General features: G+C 43.2%; 1 protein-coding gene across 1 annotated transcript; it reads right to left on the reverse strand.

Moving 5' to 3' along the window:
- Positions 1–3,431: 3,431 nt before the first annotated feature.
- LOC125467331 (pleckstrin homology domain-containing family O member 1-like) lies at positions 3,432–23,935 on the reverse strand. The gene is made up of 4 exons (XM_059639242.1): positions 23,729–23,935; positions 10,305–10,409; positions 8,361–8,459; positions 3,432–5,486 (listed from the first exon to the last, which is right to left on the reverse strand). Exons 1-4 carry the CDS (start codon positions 23,918–23,920, stop codon positions 4,377–4,379), a joined length of 1,506 nt encoding a protein of 501 aa, XP_059495225.1. The 5' UTR covers positions 23,921–23,935; the 3' UTR covers positions 3,432–4,376.
- Between the last annotated feature and the right edge of the window lie 3,731 nt (positions 23,936–27,666).

Below are 27,666 nucleotides of genomic sequence, written 5' to 3' on the forward strand. Positions count from 1 at the left end.
TGAACTGGACCAATCATATAAACACTATGGTTACTACAGCAGGTGGTTCACAGTTTGTGGGTACTGCTGGCTGGACCAGCACTCAAAGGGTAGTCGACAATCAAATACATTGCTGTGGCTGTGGAGTCACATGTAGGCCAGACCAGGTAAGAATGGCAGTTTACTTCCCTAAAGGGCATTTGTGAACCAGATGGGTTTTTCTTGACAATGAACAGTAGTTTCATGACCATTTCTGGACTTTTAATTCCAGGTATTTTATTGAATTCAAATTTCACCCTCTGCCATAGTAGGATTTGAACCTGAGACTCTAGAACATCACCTGGACTCTCTGGCTTAGTAGTCTAGGGTTAATACCATTAGGCCATAGCCCTTAGCCCCACCCAGCAAGTACACTGCTACAAAAGAACCAACACAGACATGCTCAATGGAATGTGTTATAAGATTCACTGATCTTATGAGATAGAAGATAGGATGTTTTGCAACAGGTGGACAAAGCCCAGGTTAAACCATATCCTTAGTACTGTATATAATTCTGGACACCACACCTTTAAAAGTATAGTGAAAGGAGTGCAGCACAGATTCACCCGAATGATATCAGGACTCAAAGGGTTAAATTAGGATCGATTAAGCTGCTTTCTCTGGGCATACAGAAGGTTAAAATTGATTTGGCAGTGTCTTTTTGGATTTTGAAAGTATTTTACATTGTTAGAGAGACACTTTCCCACTGGTAAGAGAGACCTGTACACAGGAATAGAGCGAAATTAATTTTTTTGATTCTGTGGAGGGCAGTGTATAGGTGGGAGGAGCTTCTGCTCAGAATTAAATTTTGCTGTGCAATTCCATTCTTCACATCTTTTTTCACATATTTAGGTGTGGGTAAATTCCAACTTTTATTTGTTTTGTGTTTGAAGTTCTGAAGCTGCCAGAGCATCAGCTGCTGTATTTAAAAGCACCTGGACAGCGTTGGTCCTCACAAACCATAGCATCAACCATCCTCTACGTATTGTCCCCAACCATCTGTGAAGATTTCAGAGACCAGGCAAAAATCTGGCGTTACACTGTAGCAATGCCTCCATAGAGGGTCCCTGAAGGCTGTAAGAAAGGAAGGAAATTTCTTTTGCTTATGAAAGAGGGTATGCTGACTGTCAAAGGTAGTCTGGATACTGGCGGCTATGGAGGTCAGTCCTCATGAATAGATCCAGTGCTGCAATAGGATGAATGATCTGCTACACACTGTCAGGGTATGTACCATTATGTACACAATGCTTTATGTACTTATGAGTGAGAGTGCATTGTAAGCTTGTCACTGCAGAGGAGTGTCACACAGGAGGCTTGACGTCAGAAATCTCCATCAGGCGCCTCATGCAATCACTAGTGCCCATTCGTTGCACATACCATTGTAGCACTACGGGTACTACATTGGAACTGCCCCTCACCCATTCACCAGGTAACACACTTATAACATAAAAAGAGCAATAACACAGCAGTTCGCACACCATCGGCTCACTAACCTTGCCTCACAACGAAGAGAATGTGCATATCTGATAGCTTTTTAAATAAAGGTTTGCATGGGACAAAAAAGCAACTTTGACTTCAGCTACATTTGCCTACACTGGTCAGGTTTGCTGGTGTCAGTCAGTGTGGCTGCCTCCCTTGGGCAGATCTGTTGACACAATCAACATGTTCACCTTTAACATTAAGCTTTTAACAGTAACAAGCCAGGCCTCCCATGAGCTGGTAAAAATGGAAAAATTGGAGATTGTGAGTGTCTGTACAAAGAAATACTTTAGATATGAAGATAAGTAACAGACGGTCAGTACTCACCAGAGCTTGATGGAATAAGTTTGTGAATACAATCACAACATTCTTACTGATGAGCCAGACAGGTTGGAGAGAAAGAAAGAAAGGGAGGAGAATCCTAAAAATCTTTAGATCCGAATCTTAGAATCTCTTACAGGGATTTAGCCCATCAAGTCCATACTACACCTCTGAAACAGCATCCCACCCAGACTCACCCCCCTACCCTATCGCTGTAATCCTTCACTTCCCCATGTTTAATGCACCTATTCTGCACATCCCCACACACTTTGTGCAATATACCAGGGGCAATATACCTAATCTGCACATCTCTGGACTGTGAGAGGAAACCGGAACACCCAGAGGAAACCCACACAGATATGAGGAGAATGTAGAAACTCCACACAGACAGTCACTCAAGGCTGAAACGAACCCAGGTCTCTGGTGCTGTGAGGCAGCAGTGCTAACCACTGAGCCACCGTGCCGTCCAATCTTATTGCCTCTGGCGTATCCTCTCCTTTTTGCAGCCCAAAGATCTGCAACTGAGAATCGGACTTCCCCTTCTGTCAATCTGCCTCTGCCCCTTTCCCTATGCTTCGCTTTAACTTTTCCACTCTCGCTCCTGTAAGTTTGTCTCCTCTCTAGCCCTGTAACCTTTCCATTCTTCTTTTGCTAATTTGCATCTCCATACCCACTTGAAGTATCACATAATCTTCCATCCAATTATTTGGTCATCAGCAAATTTCAACACTGTCCTTCAACTTGAGGCTACTTCTGTACGCATCCAAAAAAAAAGTTCCTTCTGGAACACAACTCAGTGTATCATTCCAGTTTTCCCTGTGCCTTCTGCCCTCCAACCAGCTGTATTTCCTCTATCCTCACACAGCATCCCTGTGAAGACAGGTGGATTAAAAGCAGAGTAGAGTGGGTCAGTGGAGGCAGTAGTGGTGGAAGACGTGTAACTGAATTAAGATGGCAGTGGTGAGGGAGCTCAACAGGGCACTCTTCTACAGAGGATGAGAGTCATATCATTCAAGGTAAGTTGTGAAGGGGGTAATAACCTATTAAAGCTTTTGAATACAGTTGTGTCTTGGATGATAGAGTCCTGGCTGTGGATGCTGTAGTTGATGTGCGGATAAGGGCAAAAGACCAGAAAAGCCAGAAGGAATTTCAGCCACAAGGAAAGACTGTAGAAACATTCATACTCAAGCAGTTGTCAGCTGTGAAGTTGAGGATAAGATACATTACTGGGACAGAATAATTCGAGCTTTGATCTGTACCTGGAGATTTTCTGTCCTGCGAAGGATAGAATGCATGATTAATATTGCAAGTGGCATCCCACTCACAAGTTAACAAAAACATTAAGTAACCAGCTTTGATTTTTGTTCCAAAGGGTGGAAACGATGGGACCGTTTCACCAATTTTTTAAAAGAAATTGTAACCTGGCCTTAGAGTTTCAACCGTGTCTGGCCAGGGTTTATACAAGGGAGGCCGTGTAACAGTGTGATGTTTGAAATGGGGTTAAAATGAAGTGACTAAATTAAACATTTTATATTAATTTCCACCTGTGTGAAAGTGATTAAAATTCAATATGTCTGAAGTGAGTGGAATAAATGAAACACAGATTGCAGGTGAATAGAATGTCATTTTATTGTGAAGTGCTTCATGCTATTCAATGGCATGAATACCTTGTTACAGAAAAATATAAACATGGTTAAAGTATAAATAAAGCAATAAGCCTGGGTTAATAGGCAGGATATATAAAAAAAACATTCCACTGGGTATATACTAAGGCAAAGTCATATTAGTTTTTTTGCATAAATATTAATACTGGTAGTAAAAAGTATTTTAACATGAGTTCACAGAAGTACAAACATTGTATCTGGACAATGCAGTTAATCTAAAGGCAGTGAATATTTATGGTAACTCAAATACTGACTGGTTAAAAATAAATCAGTGGATGCTACATTCACATTTCAATGACTACAGAATGTCGCACTTAATTTCCTTTTAATTGTGGTCAAGTCTAGACATTGCTAACTGTCCCCTTCACAAGACAAGCACCAACATTCTCTCTCACTGACCTGACAACATCAGTTTCAATAACTACTGCAACAATCTATAATAAACTGTTAACCAGTTTGTTGTATATAGTACAAAGTTTATTTCCCCTGTGATCACTTGAATTGATGGCTTAAATACAGCAAGAAAGTCAGAGGCTTGAAAATAACTGGCTCAAAGCGAGACAGGAACAGGAAACAGGAGGAAGCTCATTAGCTAAAAGGTGAATACTGGGCATGTGCAAAACATCTGAATTTCAAGAACTGCCGAGCTTGCAACTGACTAGGACAGCAGTGTGGAATTGCAAATTTACAGCTCCACCCAAAAACTGCTTTTTAAAGAAAAAATCTGTTCCTTCATTGTGAAGCATCCCAGCCATCTGTGCAAAATGTCCACTTTAACACAAAAAATGAACTCCTCCCCATCTCTCCAAAGAAATTTAGTAGAATTCAGGAGACCTGGTCTAAAATACCCATATTGCAACTTACCAAGCACCCAGTTTGAATCACAAAATCAGGCTAAGGCACACTCCTCCTGTAGAAAGTCAACAAATTTTTACGTCTTTCTCTTTCCTCTGAAGTGAGAGTTTCGGGTTTCTTGTACAACTCCTTTAAATCTTTAAGTTCTTGCAAGACTTTGTCTGCTTCTGACCATTTAGCCATAGCATCGTTCAACAAACGTGCCGCACTCCTGGTTGACCAACTGTCTTGGCTGGTGTTGCTCTGAAGAGGTTGGTCAACAGCCGTTTCCTTCCTTGTCACTTGCTGGAGGAGTTCCTTTGTTGCTGTTATCTCAAAAGCTATACCACTTTCCATTTTTTCCACTTGTGTGTTCTTTAGATTGCCATAAGTATCAAATTGTTTCCTTATCTTTTGTTGCTTGGATTCTGATAAGATATCTCCCAAGGAAGCACATTTCACCCAAGATAGATTTGTCCTGTTTAGTAAACTATTACTGTTGGTTTCAGATCGTTGTTTCTCCATTTCACTTGTATCTGCAGATGCTCTTGTTTGAAAATCAGATTCACCTTCATTTTTGAGGAGATCAGAAACTGATACTCTCGTACAAGACAGTTTTCCACTTTCTCTCTTCTCGGCCAGTGGGCCCTGTCCCTCCTCGGCCGGCGGGCCCTCTCCCTCCTCGGCCGGCGGGCCCTCTCCCTCCTCGGCCGGCGGGCCCGCTCCCTCCTCGGCCGGCGGGCCCTCTCCCTCCTCGGCCGGCGGGCCCTCTCCCTCCTCGGCCGGCGGGCCCTCTCCCTCCTCGGCCGGCGGGCCCGCTCCCTCCTCGGCCGGCGGGCCCGCTCCCTCCTCGGCCGGCGGGCCCGCTCCCTCCTCGGCCGGCGGGCCCGCTCCCTCCTCGGCCAGTGGGGCCTCTCCAGCTTGGTCCAATGTCTCCTGGGTTGATGGTTCTTCTCCCTCCTCAGTCACTGGACCTTCTTCCTTCATTTTTAATCCATCATTCCTTTTTGCATTGGTGGGTCTGGCTTTGGGCATAAGGACAGGCCTGTTCTTGTTGACTTGGTTGCTGGCTTTTTCCTTCAATTGTGCTTCATCTGTCGATTCTTCAATAATAAGAGTCTGCGCTCCAAGTTCTAGTCTCTGTATTCCACTGGACACAGCACTGGCTACCTAAGATGTAAAAATAATCTTTAAATACCTTTCCATCTTGTGAGAGATCAGTACAACAAAGCCATCAGCTACAAAAGAAAAGTTGCGCAGCCATAAAAGAAAAAGGTAAAGTAGCATCTGTGGTGACAGCAGAGGAGTTGGTGTTTCAGATGTAGATTGACAGGTGCTACCTGACCTCAGTTTTTCATAGTGTTTCATAGCAGCAATAAAGTCAGTACGCTATCGAACAGAAGCTAGCACTGGGCCGACACTGACGGCTAAATTTCCCCATAGTCACATACTCATGGAGGGTGCAGAGGGTCCAAGCTCTACATTAGGATAATGCATAATATACAAAAATTGAATGAGTAACACTAACTGTTAACATAAAATTTCATTCACTGGTAACAGTTACAGCCAATTCCTACCCAAAGGTAACTGCTTGACCAGTTAATAAAATGTGAGGCTGGATGAACACAGCAGGCCAAGCAGCATCTCAGGAGCACAAAAGCTGACGTTTCGGGCCTAGACCCTTCATCAGAGAGGGGGATGGGGTGAGGGTTCTGGAATAAATAGGGAGAGATGGGGAGGCGGACCGAAAATGGAGAGAAAAGAAGATAGGTGGAGAGGAGAGTATAGGTGGGGAGGTAGGGACGGGACAGGTCAGTCCAGGGAAGACGGACAGGTCAAGGAGGTGGGATGAGGTTAGTAGGTAGGAGATGGAGGTTCGGCTTGGGGTGGGAGGAAGGGATGGGTGAGAGGAAGAACTGGTTAGGGAGGCAGAGACAGGTTGGACTGGTTTTGGGTTGCAGTGGGTGGAGGGGAAGAGCTGGGCTGGTTGTGTGGTGCAGTGGGGGGAGGGGACGAACTGGGCTGGTTTTGGGATGCGGTGGGGGAAGGGGAGATTTTGAAGCTGGTGAAGTCCACATTGATACCATTGGGCTGCAGGGTTCCCAAGCGGAATATGAGTTGCTGTTCTTGCAACCTTCGGGTGGCATCATTGTGGCACTGCAGGAGGCCCATGATGGACATGTCTAGATGACATGTCCATCATGGGCCTCCTGCAGTGCCACAATGATGCCACCCGAAGGTTGCAAGAACAGCAACTCATATTCCGCTTGGGAACCCTGCAGCCCAATGGTATCAATGTGGACTTCACCAGCTTCAAAATCTCCCCCTCCCCCACCGCATCCCAAAATCAGCCCAGTTCGTCCCCTCCCCCCACTGCACCACACAACCAGCCCAGCTCTTCCCCTCCACCCACTGCAACCCAAAACCAGTCCAACCTGTCTCTGCCTCCCTAACCTGTTCTTCCGCTCACCCATCCCTTCCTCCCACCCCAAGCCGCACCTCCATCTCCTACCTACTAACCTCATCCCACCTCCTTGACCTGTCCGTCTTCCCTGGACTGACCTATCCCCTCCCTACCTCCCCACCTATACTCTCCTCTCCACCTATCTTCTTTTCTCTCCATCTTCGGTCCGCCTCCCCCTCTCTCCCTATTTATTCCAGAACCCTCACCCCATTCCCCTCTCTGATGAAGGGTCTAGGTCCGAAACGTCAGCTTTTGTGCTCCTGAGATGCTGCTTGGCCTGCTGTGTTCATTCAGCCTCACATTTTATTATCTCGGATTCTCCAGCATCTGCAGTTCCCATTATCACTGCTTGACCAGTTAACTTTCCAGCTACGGTTCCATGAACCAAACACTGCTGAGAAATCAAACTGTATCTCTCAGAGGTCATACAACACTTGTCAGACACCAGTGTGAAAGGTACTCAACTCTTAGAGACTAGAATAGTTTTGACTCTTACTAGATGCCTTCCCACAGCACATAATTTGGCACAAATGGCAGCAAAACTATTGGAAAGAGGAGAAGGATCTGCTGAGATTGAAGTCAAGGAAACCACAAATGATGGGGCAGTTACATGAATACATTTACAAAACTAAATTAAAACTAACAATAAAATTCATCCCCATCCTTTGGGAGACGTTTGAAAACAGGAGAGACAAAGGAGAGCCCAAGTGAACTGTGCAAGCATCAGCTAACACTTTGGATTGCTCGAGAACATGAAGAACAGAAGAGACTGATGCCATCCTTTCTATCCTTTCATCTTATTTGGGAGTGGTAAAAAGAAACCTACGTTAACCTGCTAATGGCCACATAACTTTTTGTTGTATTTAACTTATGGATCGTATTTAAATTATTGATCCTTAATAAACTATAGTAAACCACTAGTTGCAACCTCAATCCCCTTTTCAATAAACTATGACCACATCTTATAAATAGAACATAGAACAATACAGCACAGTACAGGTCCTTCAGCCCCCAAAGTAGCGCCGACCTGTGATACCAATCTGAAGCCCATCTAACCTACAATATTCTATTATCATCCAAATGTTTATCCAATGACCACTTCAATGCCCTTAAAGTTGGCAAGTCTACTACTGTTACAGGCGGGCATACCACGCCCTTACTACTCTCTGAGTAAAGAACCTACCTCTGACTTCTGTCCTATATCTAACACCCCTCAATTTAAAGCTATGTCCCCGTGTGCTAGCCATCTCCATCCGAGGAAAAAGGCTCTCACTGTCCACCCTATCTAATCCTCTGATCATCTTGTATGTCTCTATTAAGTCGCCTCTTAACGTCCTTGTCGCTAACAAAAACAGAAATGGAAAAGAAATGCTAACTTACTTTTACTCAGAGGAGAACAGGGATACAGCATATGATTTCTGACCAATTATACAAATTTCTTTCCTGTAGATGTTCTCACGGTCCTAAGAGAATCCCATGGCTCTCTCACTGCCCACATCCCCAAGTATGATGGACTAAGCTCTGGCTACAGGTTTAAACATGCAGATATCTAATTTTAAAACTGCTATCTAATGACTTACTTCTTTCCGATGTTGTCTGGTTGGTGGTCTTCGGGTGTGGTTTATTTTTGCTCTGTTACGTGTTAAGTGATCCAGAGAACACTTTTCATCCACTATAACCTAGACACAAAAACACTGCTTAACAACTAACCTTCATAATGATTTACATTGCAATAAAACATTCAGGGCGCTGGTAGAACTGACAGACAGATGTGATATCTGATCCACTTCTTGTTACAGGAATCAAAACAAAGAAAATCCAATTAAGACTCCATATATTGTCATGCTTTAGGCATCAGAGTATCTTTTGGTTTATGATTCTTCACTGCACAAAGTATTGAAAATATTGGCTGTCTTTCATTAACAAAGGGTCAAATCAGGGATTTAACAGCAGCCAATGAAATGCAGCTCCATGAGAGTATGGTGAATCAGTAGTGATAACTTTCACCATGAGATTCAAAGTTTTCTTTGTTGTACATAGATTCTAAACTTTAGTTGATTGCTAGCAGCTTCAAAATTACATATTAATGTCATGTCATCTATACATAAACAAGCCATGAAGTTGGAATCACATCATGCTGTCATGCTCCACTCTCATAGCTTGCTGTCACTCAGAAAGTCTATAACAATTTTGGGTTAGTCAGTGACATCATCTTACACTGGGTTCTTAAGCTTTATGTTGTCAACCAAGAGTTGGCTGCCATGTAGGTGTGCTATATAGTATCCATTCAATTTTCTTTTGAAATCATTGATTATTTCTGTTTACACCGTTTTTGTAGGCACCAAGCTCTGGGTCATTACCACTCACCATGTAAAAACGCTCTTCCTTACATTCCCCAACTGCAACCATTGCTCAAAATCTTAAGCCTGTACCTCCTGATGCTTGTACCATCACCTAGCAGTAACCATCCTTCCTTGTCTATCTTAATCCTAATCTTGTACAAGTTGATCAAATCTTATCTCAATCTTTTTTGTTCCAAGGGGAACAATCTCAGCTTCTCGTCCTTTCTTTCTAGCTAAAATTCTATGTTGCGGGAGCCATGCTGGTAATTTTCCTCTGCATCCTCTCAAGAACCCACATAGCCTTCCTAAAGTGTGGTGACCAGAACAGGATGCAATACTCTCGCTGTGGCCTAACCAGAGCTTTTAAAGCTTTGTATAACAACCCCGCTTTTCATCTCAATTCCTTTTATATTTAAACTGTTGAAAAGCCCACAGGCTTTATTAGCCTTCTCTCAATAGTCCTCTCACCTTCAAAGGCCAATGCACATGGATGTTGAGGTTTCTGTGTTCCTGTTAGAACTGTGCCAATAAGCCTACATTGCCTCTTTCTATTGCTTCTGCCAAAATGCCTCACCTCATACTATGCCGCTTTGAATTCCATTTGCCACTTGTCTGCCCTAGCTCTAACCTTTCTATTATCCTGTTGCAGTTGACTCTTGTCACCCATACTGTCAACTACACTCCAAGCTGGGCATCACTGACAAACTTTAGATATCCTACTCCTTAGTCCAATATGCAATCAATTATATATAGCAAGAAAAGCAGTGGTCCTAACACTTGCCCTTGGGGTACACAAGTGTGCACTATCCTCCAGTCTAAAACACAGCTAACTACCATGACTCAATTCTTGCTCTCTAAGCCATTTCTTTTATCCAAGTTGCCACTGATCCTCCTATTCCATCAGCTTCAGTTTTGTGAACCAACTTTTTATTTTGGAACTTAGTCAAATGAAAACATCCACTGCCCTTCCTTGATCAACATTTTCTGTTGCTTCATCAAAATATTCAATGAGATTAGTCAAGCATGATGTGCGTTTTACAAATCCAAATTTAACCTTGGTTAACTCAAATCTATCCACGAACCTGTTGATACCTAAAACAGTATCTTAGTATAACTTACATTAAACTAACTGACCTTTAACTGAACAATGTAGATTAATGCAATGAAAATGAGAACAATCACCTGATCAAACTCTTTATTATTTGCTTCTCCAATGGCTTCATTCAGGGCACTGAGCCATGAATCCTTCTCCTCAGCATCATTAATTTGAAATTTTAGTTCAGGTACCTGCAACACAAGAATTGGAGCATCTCCGTTAATGCACCAGTCCTTATTCCAACTACCCTACCTTGGTTTTAACTCCAGATGTAAGTCACAGACATTACATGACCAGACAGTTCTAATAGCAGGAAATGAGCAGTGAGATTAAGAGCCACGATAGAATAATTGAGTACAAAGGTCACGAAGGGAGAGATGAAAATTTTGGCCAATGAGCTGAAACAGGATGAAATGAGGCAATATTATAAAACTGGTCTTGGTGATTGGAAGGTCACTTCAGGATCAAATCTGAAAACAAGGTTGCCAACAGATTAACCTAGTCTTGGAATGTTGCTAAGTTTGGATTCAATAGCTAACAAATGGTGTTTGGAGCATGGATTGAAAATAATGGTTTTGATCTTCCCGATATATAAATGGAGAAAGCATGCACTCATCAAGTATTTCATTCTGGACAAGAAGTGAGTGCGTGCAGGGGTGCTGCTAAGATAGAGCTGGTGACCGTTAATGCAGACAAATATTTGCATTATGCCACCTAAGGGTAGAATGTAGATTGGAATTATTGCTTATCGTCAGGCTAACTGCACAACAGGCTACATACTCAATGCAGCCTGACTCCGCCGGGCTCGCCGTCAGTCGGACCCGACTCCGCCGGGCTCGCCGTCAGTCGGACCCGACTCCGCCGGGCTCGCCGTCAGTCGGACCCGACTCCACCTGGCAGTCAGCTGGACTGGCTGTTTATAACATAAAGAAACAGGGAAAGGGGTATTGAAACACGTGTACACAAAGCTGAATTAGAACCAATGTCTATTTGGCCCTTCATTCTTCTTGCTTTGTTACTTTTAAAAGATCATTTACCTGTAATTTTATTCAGTTTTGGCGAAAGGGTCGCAGCTATAGCATCAGTTTCTTTACTCTTCCCAGATGCAGACAGATGTGCTGTGTTTCGGCATTCTGTTTCATTTCAGATTTCTAGAGGTGCAGCACTTTTTATGAAACCATTCATCTGGTAGCAGCTGAAAACCTTTCACATTCCTTTCTAACTTTCAAGAATTGACTAATCAAGGATGTGCAATGGCCTGTCCTGCTTTGACAAGGAGTCTAATCATATCCATCTCTGCTTTATCCCTTCTTCTGTTCCAAGGTCTAAAAGAAGAAAGAGAGAGTATGTATGTAGAGACAGAAAGATGGAGAGAGTTTGTGTGCGTGTATATGTGAGTGTGAGTGTGTGTGTGAGTGTGAGAGTTGGGTGGAGGGGTGAGATTTTGTTCAGCAATGGCTTGTCTCTAGCTTCCCTCGACTTTCCACTGCTTTCTTCAGTGATATTCCTTATTTTTGCCAACGAGCAACACAAAACTAGTCAAACCCCTGCACTGAAACTTATATTACTACAACTTCCTTGCTCAACCCACAGCCTGTAATACTATTCCTCTTTCATTTCCCTTTGAAACTACCCTGCTAGTAAGTATTATATATTCTCTTTGTTCCTTTTAGTTCTGTGCATTTGTTGTTCCTTTTCAGTGCTTATTGCTGGACAATTTTGAGGCACTGTTGGGAGATGTTTCCTCTTCGTGGGGGAATGTAGAACCAGGAACATCAAAATAAGGGTTCTCCCATTTAAAACGAAGACAAGCAGGAACTTCTTTCAGAAGGTTGTTAATCTCAGGAATTCTTTACCCAAGAGCAGTGGATAATGGATCACTGAATATAATTCAAGGCTAAATTAGATAGATTTGCAATCTACAAGGGCAAAAGTCTATGGGGACAGGTAGGAAAGTGGACTTGAGGCAACCATTAGGGTGGCACGCTGAATGTTAGGGCCACTCGAGTAGCTGAATAACCCACTTCTCCTCTCAGTTCTTATGTTCTTCATTTCACATTCCTGTGCACTTTCTATCCCCCTTGATTCCACGAAACAGCAAAGATCTGTCCTTCTAAGCTTTCAGTATATTCAATGATGCAGCATTCGACATCCTTTGAGGTACAGAATTCCGAACATTGACACCCTTAAAGCAAGGAGATTTCTCTTTATCTCAGTACTAAATGAATGGCCTCTTATCCTGACACTCTGCCCCTACGTACTAGGATCCTGGGCAGGGAAAGCAACATTTTAGTGTCGAGTCTGCCAATGGTTCTTCAGAATCCTGTAAACTGTAGAATGATGACTTTATTCTTGTACTCCAATCCTCTCCAAAGTCCACCTGCTTGGGGGATAAGGCCAAAATTTGGACTTTTCCCACAGACTACTCAATCATACTCTTATGAATGGCACAATGCCAGAGATATCACTATAACAATCCCAGGGTATGCTCTGCTCCACCAGCAGGTCAGGTCACCCAGAAATAGTAGTAGAGTGTTATATTTGGTAAAAGGTTGCCCTGTCTGTCCTCAACTTTGACTCTGGACTCCATGGAGTCTTATAGTATCAAGTCAAATATGGCAAAGGAAGCCTCTTGCTGATCACCACTTACCATTTTACCCCCAGCCAGCTAACAAATCAGTTCTTCACCGAACAGCAATTTGGATGACAGTGGCAAGAAAGTAGAGTGAATTTCAGAAGTGGTGCTTCAATGTCTATCACCATAAGTGGAATAGTTGTACCACTACTAACGGAGCTGGTTGAGTCCTAAAAAACAGAGATGCAAGATTGGGGCTATGGCAAGAAGTGAGTGAATAAATGAGAAGGAAAAATGCTACTTGACCTGCTCCTCAACTATCTACCTGCTGTAGATGCGTCTGTCCATTACGATACTAATGAGATTAACTATTGCGCAATCCTTGTGGAGATCAAATTCTACCTTCACGTTCAGTATAGCCTCTGTTGCCTAAATGTGATAGATTTTGAAAAGATTTGGTAGCTCAAAACCGGCCATCCAGCAGTGTGCCATGAGCAACAGCAAAATTGTATCCAACAACAATGTGTAACCTCAAGTCCTGACTTTTCCCTTCTCTACAATGGCCATGAAGCCAGGTCAATCAACCTTGGTTCAATGGAGAATGTAGGACAGCATGCCAGGAGCAGCACAAGGTGCACTTAAAAGTGAGGTCTTAAATTAGTGAAGAAAAAACCTTGCATTCAATCAGTGAAAGCTGACAGCAATGAACAAGGTTATATGATCCCACAACCAATGGATCTGATCAGGTTCTGCAGTCCATTCCAATGCTCCTTCAAACTTTTCACGCTACTGCACGTACCTCTAAGATCTATGCACGGCAACAGTTTCTGCAGGAAGAAACTATGTGTCAATATGCCAATAGGGAAGCTTTGCGCATGTCAACTGCGTAGCTGTGCAGCTTAGGGGGAAAACTGGTACTGCCAAATCCAGTTGTGATTGGTGGTGGGAAATTAAAAACTAACATAAGGTGGAGGCTCTGTAAATATCCCTAACCTCAATGATGGGGAAGCCCAGCATTTTAGTACAAAAGATAAGCTGAGGCATTTGCAACCACCTTCAGCCAGAGAAGCCCAAGGTCCCCAGCATCACAAATGTCAGTCTTCTTTCATGATTTGATTCACTTAAGAAACAGTTGAAGGTACTGGATGCTGCAAAGATTACGAACTGTGACAACAATGCAGCTGCACTTCTGAAGAATAGCATTCCAGAACTAGCCATGCTCTGGGCCAAACTATTTCAGTACAGCTACAAATCTGGCATCTACTTGACAATGTGAAAAGGCGCCCAGATATGTCCTGTCCACAAAAAGCAGGGCAAATCCATTACTATCCCATCAATCTAATTTCAATCATCAGTATAAGTCATGGATGTTGTTAGTAGTCCTAACAAGCAGCATTATCAGCAATAACCTGCTCAACGATGTTCAGTTTGGTTTCTGCCAGGGCTATTGAGTTAGAACATAGAACATAGAACAGTACAGCACAGAACAGGCCCTTCAGCCCACAATGTTGTGCCGACCATTGATCCTCACGTATGCACCCTCAAATTTCTGTGACCATATGCATGTCCAGCAGTCTCTTAAATGACCCCAATGACCTTGCTTCCACAACTGCTGCTGGCAACGCATTCCATGCTCTCACAACTCTCTGCGTAAAGAACCTGCCTCTGACATCCCCTCTATACTTTCCACCAACCAGCTTAAAACTATGACCCCTCGTGCTAGCCATTTCTGCCCTAGGAAATAGTCTCTGGCTATCAACTCTATCTATGCCTCTCATTCTTGCCCTTTTACCAGCTTTGGTCCAAATATGGGGAAAAAGACCTGAACTTGAGTGGTGAACTGAGAGGAAATGCTCTGAATATCAAGGCAAAATGTGACTGACTGTGGCAATAAGGAGATTCAACAAAACTGAAGCCAACAGGAATCAGAAAAACACACTGCTGGTTAGAGTCAGATCTAGCTGTTTACGGTCATTGGAGACCAAGCATCTCAGTCCTGAAGCATTGCTGCAGGTGCTCCTCAGAATACTGTCCCAGATCTAACCATCTTCAGCTTCTTCATTGATGATCTTCCAATATCCATAAAGTCAGATGTGGGAATGTTTGTACTGATGATTGCACAGTGTTAAGTGTCTTGTTCCCTTTAACTTTTCCTGCTGCTGCATGCATGGCAGTGACTTCCTCAAATGGAAGTCAATGCATCAGCACACCGATCAGCACCTGTAGACTTCCAAGTGGCTTTGTTACCGTGCAGCTTAGAGGGAATGTTGTTCCGTACTATTTGTTACTTCTCAGATACTGAAGCAGTCTTGGTCCAAATGCAGCAAGACCTGGACAACATTCTGCTTGGGCTAATGTGTGGTAACACGTGTCCGGAATGACTTTGTCCAACAAGAGAGAATGTAAATATCGCCTGTTGTCATTCACTAGCATTACCATCACTGAATCCTTCACCATCAATATCCTGGGTGTTATCATTGCCCAAAAATAGAACTGTGGCTACGAGAACTGATCAGAAGGCTGCAGTGAAGAACCCACTTTCAGTCTTCCGAATGCCTGTCCACTATTCACACAGCACAAGTCAGGGGTGTGAAGGAAACCTCCAATTATCCAGTAAGTGCAGCTCTGACAACACCTAAGAAGTTCAACACCATGCAGGAGAAAGCAGCCTGCTTGATTGGCATCTCATCCACTACCCTCAATATTCACTTTCCCTGCCACAGATGCAAAGTGGCAGCAGAGTGCATCAACAAGATGCACCACAGCAATTCATCAAGCTCTTCTTCCATCTTCTAAACTTGCAACCTCTACCACCTTGGAGGATAAGGGCAGCAGAAGCAAGAGGACACTACTAACTGCAAGTTCCCATCCAAACAACACATCATTTGACTTGGAACTGTATTGCAAATCCCTTCACTGTCACAAGGTCAAAATCCTTGAACTTTCTTCTTAATAGGATTAGGACCCTACATCATGTGGACTGAAGCAGTCCAAAAATTAAGCTTCTCAAGGGCAATTAGGAATGGCCAATAAATGCTGGGCTAGCCAGCAATGACCACATCACATTAAAGTATCAAAAAGGAGGCTAGGGTTCAAATCCCGTTTGCTTCAGAGCCACGTAATAACATCTCTGAACAGGTTGGTTCAAAAATGTCTGCAAGTTCCAAGTCTTTTAATATTTTTTCACTTTTTTATTCTTATATATAAAGAAGGGAATAACGTCACACTTTCCCCATTTTATACTATTTCTGCCATTTTGTTGCCTACTCATTTAACTGCCTTTATCAGTATGCAATGTCTTTGTAGCCTCTTCACTGCTTACATTGCCATTTGGTGTCTTTGCCTACGTCATTAACATAGATTGTAAATAGCTGAGACCTAACAATCATTCTTTCTGCATTGGACCAGTTTTAACTCGCAAATGACACATCTATTCCCACATTTGCCTCCCTGTTTGTTAGTCAATCTTTCAACATTGCTGCCAAAAACTAACATGCTGTCAAAGCTTTACATCTTGCATTCATCCAGACAGGCACAAGAAACAACATTTCAAAGACAGCATCAACTCATACTGTGAGTGTTGACTGAGTAGAAAGCAAAGTGATCAGTTGAGACATTGCCATTGAGACTGCACCAGGAATCTATAATCCTCCAAGCTTTGTTAAATTCAGGAAAGGCACGAAACCCTTATTTGTTCACAGCTTGAGGGAGTCATGGGCTAGGCAGCATTTATTGCCCATCCCTAATTGCCCAGAGGGCAGTTAAGAGTCAACCACATTGCTGTGGGTCTAGAGTCAAATGTCCATCAGAGCAGGTAAGGAAGGCAGCTTCCTTCACTAAAAGGCATTAGTGCACCAGATGGGTTTTTCCTGACAATTGGCAATCATCCTTAAGACTCTTAATTCCAGATATTTATCGAATTCAAATTCCACCATCTGCCACAGCAGAATTCGAACTCAGGTCTCCAGAACATTATCTGGGTCTCTGGATTAACATTCCAGCGATAATACCACTAGGCCATTGTGTCCCCACAACATGCTCCTTTTCCCTGCAAAGGACAGGTTCCTGCAGACAAATATTTGTAACTTCTGGCAAGCATATGTGAGTATGTTGCAAACCCCAACTCAGAACCTTATATTGGTTGTTATATAATTCTAAGCACAATCAAGGTTGTTCAGCATGTACTACTGAATCATGGAATTGAATCTAATGTTAGACATTATGTTCGCAGTTTTGAAATATGGATTGGTCAAGTACTCTGCCTATCGTAAACAACCGTGAGGATGTGCCATTTGATATGATCTGCTCGGCATTGGGACATATGGTCTACAAACCTAACATCACATCAACAATAAAAGTGAACTTACGTCTGAGATTTTCCCGCAGTTTACTCAGGCTTTATTTCTTCAAAGAAACTGAAGGATTGATGAGACAATACATACTAATAGAAAATAACGTTCTACAGATGTGTTAATCCATGGACTCAATTACAATTACATTGGTTTACATGGTCAAAAGTCACATGACACCAGGTTACAGTCCAACAGGTTTATTTGAAATCACAAGCTTTTGAGCACTGCCCCTTTGTCAGGTGAAGTGGGTTTGCAGACTTCACCTGATGACGGTGCAGTGCTCCGAAAGCTTATGATTTCAAATAAACCTGCTGAACTATGACCTGGTGTCATGTGAATTTTGACTTTGTCCACCCTAGTCCAAAACCGACATCTCCACATCTTGCTTACATGGAAACAGGAAAGCTTTCAGAGGGATAGAGGAAGCAACAGACTTTAAGAATACACGTCCACAGATCCCTGAAAGTGACAGGACAAGTCGATAATGTGGTAGAGAAGGCATATGGGATGCTTTCCTTCATTCAGCACAGTCCGGAACACTATCAGACATTGGATAGATCATAGCTACAATGCTGTGTATAGTCCTTGTCACCACTTTATAGGAAAAATGTAATTGTTCCAGGGTAAATACAGAGGGGATTTACAGAATGGTGCCAGGGTTTGAAATCTGCAGCTTATATGGAATGATTGAATAGATTAGAGTTGTTTTCCTTATAAAAGATGAGGGTGAGGGGTTCTTAATGAAGGCACAATTTAATGAGGGACTTGGACAGAGTGGACAGGGAAGACAAGATTCCCCCAGTGGAGAGGTCAATTATCAGAGGCACAGATTTAAGGTGAATGGCAGAAGGATTAGTGGGAAACGATTTGATTTCAATTTTAATTTTATTGTCACAAGTTCTGAAATACAGCTTTGTTTATGAGCGGCACAGATGGATTACAGTAAGCAAAGGATGTACAAAAGACTTAGAGACATTCAGGTTACATTGCAGGTTACATTATTTGAGGCTGGGGTTCATTCAACAGTCTGAAAACAACTGGAAACAAGCTGTTCCTGAATCTGCATATGCATGTGTTCAGCCTTCTGTACCCGATGGGAGAGGTTGTGGGAGGTCATTACAGGGGTGCCATGGGTCTTTGATGATGTAAGCCACCTTTCTATGGCAGCAAGCCGCATAAATAGAGTCTGTGGATGGCACATTGGCTTCCATGATGGTCTGGGCTGTGCACACCACCTTCTGTAGTTTCTTACAGTCCTGAGCAGAGCAGTTGCCATACCAGGATGTTATGCATCCGACAGAATGCTTTCAATGGTGCACGTGTAGAAGATGGTGAGGGACCTTATAGACATGTCAAATTTCCTGAGCCGCCTGAGGAAGAAGAGGCGTTGTTGTATCTTCTTGACTGTCGCATTTACATGGGAAGGCCAGGACATGCTGGTTATCGTCACTCCGAGTAACTTAAAGCTCTTCATCCTCTCAACCTCAGTTCTGTTGATGTAGATGGAGGTATGTTCTCCTCCTTTCTTTCTGAAGTCAATGATCAGTTCTTTAGTCCTGTCGACAATTGAGAGAAAGGTTGTTTTCATTGCACCACGTCACCAAGCCCTCTATGTTCATTCTGTATTTTGAATCATCACTGTTAGATGTCAGTGAACCTCTAGATGGCGTTCGTTTGGAATTTGGCAACACAGTTGCATATGTATACAGGGTACAGGAGAGGGCTTAGGACGCATCCTTGGGGGGGTCCAAAGTTGAGTGTTATTGTGGAGGAGGTGCTGTTACCTATCGTCACTGACTGCAGCCTATGGGTCAGAAAGCTGAGGATCCAGTTGCAGATGATGGAGCCAAGACCAAGGTCACACAGTTTTGAGATTCATCTGAAGGGGATAATGGTGTTGAAGGTGGAGCTGTAGTCAACATGCAGGAGTCTAACATAGATGTCTTAGTTGTCCAGATGGTCCAGGGATGAGTACAAATCAAGGATATGGCATCCTCTGTGGACCTGTTACGTCTGTAGGCAAACAGTAGGGGATTGAGGCAGGTTGAGAAACTGGTGTTGATGTGGGCCATAACCAGTCTCTCGAAGCACTTTATGGCTTAAAGTTTTCAAGAAGATTTGTAGCTCATATAAGTAGCTCGATGAGGTTGCAGACACGCTCGCCGAGCCGGTGGGTTTGGTTGCAAACATTTCATCACCCTGCTAGGAAACATGGTCAGTGGACCTCCACTGAAGTGTTGGCGTTCTGTCCCACTTGCTATTTATACGCTGGGGTGGTTGGTACTACTTCCGGTTCTGTTCTTCAGTGGTTTGTATATTAGGTCTTGTTCAATGTGCTTGTTTACGGAGTTCTGGTTGGAATGCCAGGCCTCCAGGAATTCCCTGGTGCATCTGTTTAGCTTGTGCTATTATGGATGTGTTGTCCTGGTTGAATTAGTGTCCTTCTTTGTCAATGTATATTGAGAGCAGTGAGAATTGGTTGTGTTCGTTGAGGCTAGTTGGTGTTTGTACATCCCTATGGCCAGTTTTGTTCCAGTTTGGCCTACGTAATGTTTCTCACAGTCCTTGCATGGTATTTTGACTATTACATTAGTTTTCTTGGTTGTGGGTATGGGGTCCATTATGTTTGTCAGTAGGGTGGTTGTTGGTTTGTGGGTTACCCTGACACTTATGGGTCCAAGTAGTGTTACGGTCATCTCTGATGTACGATAGGGTGACTTAGCATGTCTTGCGGTGTTGTGTCTTCCTGCTGTGGTCTGTCATGGAGGTAACGGCGGATTGTGCTTTTTGGGTATTCGCTCCTTTTAAAATCTTTATACAAGTGCTCTTGTTCTGCTTTGTGCAGTTCCAGGTTGCTGCATGCATGTTGTGGCTCATTTGAATAATGCCTTGATGAAGCTCTGTTTATGGGCGTTGGGGTGGTTGCTGGTGTAATTAAGTATCTGGTCTGTATGTGTGGTCTTTCTGTATACGCTAGTCTGGAGATCCGTTGTTCTTACGTTCAACCATTATGTCTAGAAAGGGTAGTTGGTTGTTGTTCTCTTCTTCTTCTTCTGTGAATTTTATTCCAGTAAGGATGTCATTTATGTTTTGGTGGGTTTCTTCTATTTGTGCGTTTGATAATCATGCAGGTGTCAACTACATAGCAGACCCAGAGTTTGGGTTGGATTGTGGGGAATGTTAATCTATGCATTACAGCTTCACCTATCAGTCCTGATATCGGGGATCCCATTGGTGTTCCATTGATTTGTTTAAATATACAGTCGTTGAAGGTGAAGCGGTTTGTGAGGCACAGATCCAGCAGTTTCAGGGTGCTGTCCCTGTTGATGCTGTCAGTGTTGTGGGATGCCTGTCTTCTGGATATGTCCAGCAGTGTGGCAATTGTCTCTTTGGCTAGGTCATTGCTTATGGATGTAAGTAGTGCTGTTACATCAAAGAATACAATTGTTTCTTCCTCTTCTATTCTGGTGTCCTTGATGATGTTGACGAATTCTTGAAGGAGTGAAAGGGGTGGATAGTGTTGTCAACTAAGTATTTCAGTTTCCGTTGTGGTTCTTTGGCAAGTCTATATGTTGGTGATAACAAAGTGTAGAGCTGGATGAACACAGCTGGCCAAGCAGCATCTTAGGAGCACAAAGGTTGACGTTTTGGGCCTAGACCCTTCATCAGAAAAGCTTATCTGATGAAGGGTCTAGGCCCGAAAAGTCAGCCTTTATGTTTCTAAGATGCGTTTAGCCTGCTGTGTTCATCGAGCTCTACACTTTTTATCTCGGATTCTCCAGCATCTGCAGTTCCCATTATCTCTAATATGTTGGTGAGCCAGGTGGTGAGCCTATGGGTCTGAGGGGGACCCCTGGCTTGTGTATCTTTGGGATTAAGGCTACACAAACACCAACCAGCCACCAAGAGGCAAGATCAATTCTCATTTGTCTTGACGGACCCGGACAAAGGAGGGCACAAATTCGACTGGGACAACACATCTATAATAGCATGAGCCAAACAGGGACATGCCAGGGAATCCTGGAGGCCTGGCATTCCAACCAGAATTCCATCAACAAGCACACTGAACTGGACACAATATACAAACCACTGAAAAACAGTGTTAATACCAACCACCCCAACAAACTGAGGCACATGAATAACAAGCAGGAGAGAACACCATTTCAGTAGAGGTGCACTGATGATCATAGAATCACTAGAGTGTGGAAACAGGCCCTTTGGCTTACAAGTCCACACTGGTCCTCACAGCATGCCACCCAGACCCATCCTCCCACAACCCAACAAATCTACATATCCCTGGACACTATGAGCAATTTAGCATGGCCAATCCACCTAACCTGCACTTCTCTGGACTGTAGGAGGAAACTGGAACACCTGGAGGAAATACATACTGACACAGGGAGAATGTGCAAACTCCACACAGACTGTCACCCAAGGGTGGAATCAAACCTGGGTCCCTGGCGCTGTGAGGCAGCAGTGATAACCAGTGTGCCACTCTGCCAACTAGTCTGTTACCTAATAGGGTGATGAAACATCTGCAATCAAACACACCGGCTCGGCAAGAATGTCTGCAACTGCACTTCATGATTATTGAAGGCAGAGCTATTGGGCAGTAGTCATTAAGTCATTAAGGGTGTAAATGTTTTGACATCCAGAGGGTGGAAGGTGCCTGGAATTCTTTGTACAGTTTGGTGTTTGAGGTAGAAACTCTGAGCATATTTAAACAGAACCAGGATCATGTGAAGCACTGTAGTCTGCCACAGTATAGACCGTGTGCTGGAAAATGGGAATAGAATAGGCAACTACTTTATTTTTGCAAGAACATGTTTAGCTGTTCGGCTTTCTTCTGTGCCATAACTTATCTACAGATTGATGGAATGGGTTGAATAGGTCTAACATGGTCTAACATGGCCCGAAACGTCAGCTTTCCTGCTCCTAAGATGCTGCTTGGCCTGCTCTGTTCATCCAGCTCCACACCTTGTTATCTCGGATTCTCCAGCATCTGCAGTTCCTACTATCTCTAACTAGGTTTGTTTTGGGGATTGTGGGTGAGGTGTGTGGAGGGGACAGGGGAGTCTAGAACAAGGGGTCACAGGGTACAGCATCCAGTTCTGAGTTGAGAAGAAATTTTCTCACTGAGATTGTGGTCATCCTGGGAAATTTATCACCAGTTCTGGTGGTGGAGGCCAAGACAACAAACACATTTGTAAAAAAGAAAAATTGCTAGTCACAGAATGTGTCAAGGGATATGAAGAGAGCATGCAGAGTTTGGAATAGACATTATGTTCTGAGTTTTGAAATATGGATTGGTCAAGTACTCTGGGGAAAGCATGGGGAGTAAAGCATAGACAGATAATGGAGGTGATAGCCCAGTGACATTATCACTAGGCTGTCAATCAGAGACCCAGGAATTGTTTTAGGAATCGAGTTCAAATCCCATCAAGGCAGAAAGTGGAATCTGAATTCAACAGAAATGTGGAACTAAGAGTCTAATGATGATCGTGAAGCCATTATCGATTGTTGGAAAAACCCACTTCATTCTTTACATTCCCAGTAATTAAGAATGCTTGACATGCAGTTCATGGCTGTCTGTCTAAGTCACTGATTATCTCAGCTGAGACCAGAATTAAGCTCTTCTCCATTAAGAGACACTGATCTTCAACTTTTGGTGCCTTAACAAGGAACATAAACTATGCTAGCTCTCAAAAGGAATGGTTTCCACTCAACATTCAACACCCCCAAATTCCAGCAAAATCCCCTGTACCTAAGAATGGCCAGTCCTGAGCATGTGCTGTAGTCAATGTGAGAGCCTCACGGATCTGGTATGCTGGTGAACTGCAGTGACAGTAAAACAAACTTTGCATACAAACTGAGAACATAAAGAACCAGCACAGAACAACCAGGAACAGGAGGAAGCCAGAAACAAAAACAGAGATAGCTGGGAAAGCTCAGCAGGTCTGACACGTCTGTGAACAGAAATCAGACTTAACATTTTGGGTCCAGTGACCCTTCTTCAGAACAGGAGGAAGCTATTCAGTTGCTCAAGCTAGTTCAACATTTCTAATAGATAATCGTTAATCTATAAATAAATCCCTTTTACTTTGCCTTGTTTCTACAGCCCTTCATACCCTTTGTGAGAAATCTTGCCAAAATCAGTTTTTAAAGTTTCAAATTACCCCAATCTCATCAAATTTTTCAGGAGGACTCCAGATTTCACTACCCTGTATGAAAAATAGTGCTTTGTTCCTGATAAATCTGGCTCTAATTCTGAGACAATGTCCCCCGATTTGGTCTGTACACCAGAGGAAATAGCTTTCGTGTATCCATCATACTAAATCCTTTAATCATCTCGAAACTTAAGCTTAGTCTATGCAGCCTGCATTCTTTAACCTGTTAACTGTGGTAACATTCTAAGTAATTTGCATGTACCTTCCTGCCTAACCTACAATACATCTTCCTACAAAACAGTGAATACAATACAGATGGAGTCTAAACAAGACTTAACATAACTTCCTCCAACTGGTATTTCAGCCAATCTTTGATAAAGGACTAGCATACCATTAGACTTGTAATTTTTTTGTACCTGTCTACTTGTTTTTAGTAGTTTCTGACATTGGATCCATAAATATCTCCACTCCTCCACAGTTCCTAGCTTCTCACGACTTGTAAAATACTCTAATCCGTCTCTTAGGCTCAAAGCAAATGACATCTCATCACCAGTTTTGCAACACAGCTTCTCACAGCTAGACTCCTTACAATCAAGAGTTAAACACATTTCAAACACTGTTGCAACTTACTTAAGATGTTGACAAATTCTGATCTTAATTATTCTTTATTGTGTTGTTACTTGATACACCAAACCCACAAATCTGGATGGATTTCATTTCTCAATGTTGTTGCCTTTCACAACATCTTTATTATTGCTGCTGGAATTCAGAACTTGAATTTTCAAACTTCACGAGAGTTTAGGTTTAAAACTCGCTTTAATCACTGTGTGGAGCGGGAGGAACACAGCAGACCAGGCAACAGCAGAGGAGCAGGAAAGCTGACGTTTCGGGTCTGGACCCTTCTTTCTGAAAAGTCAGCTGTCCTGCTCCTCTGATGCTGCCTGCCCTGTGTGTTCCTCCCGCTCCACACCTTGTTATCTCAAATTCCAGCATTGGCAGTTCCTACTATCTCACATTAATCACTCCTTTGTTTCACAATCACCCTGTGCAAGCTGCTCTGCTATAATCTTGCACAAAATCCACTGCTTTGATTTTGAATCACAGTACCTTACAGGACAGAGGGAGGTTATTCAATCTGTGCTGGCTCTTTAAAAGGGTTGTCCAAATTGCCCTACATGACAAATTAATTTTTTCCAAACTCAAGTCCAATCATAAAACCATCAAGTCATAGAGCTCGGACTGCCTCTGAAAATTTAAATCAGACATAATTCCAACACAGAATCATCCATGCTGACTAAGTTTCCCAAACCAAACCAGTTCCATTTGCCTGTGTTTAGCCCATATCTCTCCAAACTTCTATTCATGTACCTGTATAAAAGTCTTAAATGTTGTAACTGTATCTGCATATACCACTTCCGCTGGCAGTTTATTCCACACACCAACTATCCTGTGTGAAAACATCGCCTCCCAGGTCTCCCTCAAATCCTTCTTCTCACACACCAAAAATATGCCCCCTAGTTCTGAACTCCCCGATCCTAGGAGACAACCCTAACTATTCACCCTATCTATGCCCCCCATGATTATATACACCTCCAGAACTTCCTATGATCCAGTGAAAAATCCCAGCCCAACCAGCCTCTCTCAATGACAAACCCTCCAGTCCCGGTAAGATCCTATTAAATCTTTTCTGAGCCCGCTCCAATTTAATAATATCCTTCCTTCCGTGATTTACAAAAATATTGCCAGGGCTTTATTCTTGCAGATATTCGCAAAATCTAGATGGAGGAGGCCAAGTGGTGACCCAATCTAGGCCCACAAAATGTGGGTGCCTGTCCAGAACAGACAGGAAAAACCCGTTTCCCCAGCAGAGGTATTAATCACCAGAGGTCACAGATTTAAGGTGATTGCAAGAAAGTACGGAGGGGACATGAGGAAAAGCCCTCTCACTCAGAGGGCAGTGGATGTCCAGAATTGGCTGCTTGGATATCTGGAACTGAAATGGAAATACTTTACTCATTTGAAAAGGAACCTGGATCTAGACCTGAAGCACTGTAACATGCAAGGCTATGGGCCAGGTCTGGTGAGTGGAATTAGAACAGGCAGCAAATTTATTTATGGCTGAAAGGCCTTTCTCTGCACTGTAAAATTTCTTTGATTTTATGGTTTGAAATAATTGCTTTTTCGGATCTAAACTTTGATGCTAAAGTGTGAAATGCCTTAAATCTTTAATAGCACGGTGGCTCAGTGGTTAGCACTGCAGCCTCACAGCGCCAGGGACCCGGGTTCGATTCCGGCCTCAGGCGACTGTCTGTGTGGAGTTTGCACATTCTCCCTGTGTCTGCGTGGGTTTCCTCCGGGTGCTCCGGTTTCCTCCCACAGTCCAAAGATATGCAGGATAGGTGGATCAGCCATGCTAAATTGCCTATCGTGCTCAGGGCTGTGTGGGTTATAGGGGGATGGGTCTGGGTGGGATGTTGCAAGGGACGGTGTGGACTTGTTGGGCCAAAGGGCCTGTTACCACACTGTAATCTAATCTAAAAGAAAAAAAAAAGAAATTCAATGGACCTTTTACACTCATAATGGAAAGGATTATTTATTGGAAACTTATTTTACTGACATCAAATCTATTTTTAAAACATGACATTTCTGTGTCATAATCATTAACCATTAAGAATACAATTACTTTTCTTGTTAATAGGATGGTGGCTTAGCTTTGAAACTAAATCCTACAAAGAAATATAAATTACCCTGTTACAGAACAGTACAAATTTTAAAAATAATTTTCCAGCCATAACAGACTTTTACAAAATAATGACTGATATCAATTTTAACATTAGAGCAATACTAAAGAGGAAATTCATTGTACAACTGCTTCAAAATTAAAAAAAAACAGAAAAAATTGCAGAGATAGTAAAAACACAAATTCAACTATTCAATGTATAGAGTAGAAATCAGAATTAGATCTAATATATAACACAGTTTGGAGCTGGAGGAACACAGCAGGCCAGGCAGCATCAGAGGAGCAGGAAAGTTGTCGTTTTGGGTCAGGACCCTTCTTCAGAGGGTCCCAACCTTCAACGTCAACTTTCCTGCTCCTTTGACGCTGCCTGGCCTGCTGTGTTCCTCCAGTTCCACACTGTTTTAACAAAGAATTGCAGATGTTGGAAATCTGAAAAAAAGTACGAGTCAGGTAGCTGTGGAGACAGCAGATAATTTTGTTTTTCATGTGTAGATCTTGAACTAAAAGTGGAAGAAATTACAGACAAGCAGCATTTTAAAAATGAATAGAGTTTTGTTAGGTTTCTTCGTGAATGCCGATCTGTAATTTTTCAAAAACACTCCACATCAGAAACATTGGCAATTGAAAATGTCATGGTCAGTGGAACAAGACATTAGGAACATGGACAACACAGGAGGACATCCAGAAGTGGAATGTTCCATCTTGGGAACAGAATGTGGCCTAGGCAGAGGAATTGGGAGTAGGGGATCACATTCTTGCAGGAAGGTGAGTGAGAGGATGTGTAGTCCAGGTAGTTTAGAGAGTCAATGGGTTTGAAATAGATGTCAATGTTGAGGCAGTTACCAGACATGGAGATGCAGAGGTCCAGGAAGGGGAGGGAGGTATTGGAGATGGTCCAGGTGAATTTGAGGTTGGAGTGAAAGGCGTTAATAAAGTTGGTGAACTGTTCAAGATCCTCATGGGAGCATGAGGCAGTGCCAAAACAGTCATCGATGTAGGGGTGGAAGAGATGAGGGATGGCGCCAGTGGAAAAGGGGCTGTTCCACATATCCTACAAAGAGGCAGGCATAGCATGGACCCATACAAGTACCCATAGCCACCCCTTTGTTCTGCAGATGTGGGAGGAATTAAAGGAAAAGTGGTTGTTCAGAGTAAGGACAAGTTCCATTAAGCAGATGAAGATGTCAGTAAAAGGGGACTGTTTGGGCCTGTGGAGCGTATTGGATGTCCAAAGTGAAGATGAGCTTTTGGGAGCCAGGGAATTGGAAGTCTTGGAGGAGGTGGACTAACCTCTGCTTATCTTGACTCTGTCTTCTCCCTCCTGGTCCAGGCACCGCCCACCTACACCCAGGACACCACCCATGCCCTCCTCCTCCTTCAACTCTTCCAATTCTCTGGCCCCCAAGACCTCATCTTCACTAAGGACACCCAGTTCCTATACACTTGCATCCCCCATGCAGATAGCCTAAAAGCTATCTGCTTCTTCCTCTCCCGCAGGCCCAACCAGTCCCCCTCCAAAAACACCCTCATCTGCTTGGATGTCAACTTTCCTGCTCTTCTGATGCTGCCTAGTCTGCTGTGTTCCTCCAGCTCCACACTGTGGTGTCTCTGATT

The sequence above is a fragment of the Stegostoma tigrinum genome, chromosome 33 (genome assembly GCF_030684315.1).
Source record: "Stegostoma tigrinum isolate sSteTig4 chromosome 33, sSteTig4.hap1, whole genome shotgun sequence".
NCBI lineage: Eukaryota > Metazoa > Chordata > Chondrichthyes > Orectolobiformes > Stegostomatidae > Stegostoma > Stegostoma tigrinum.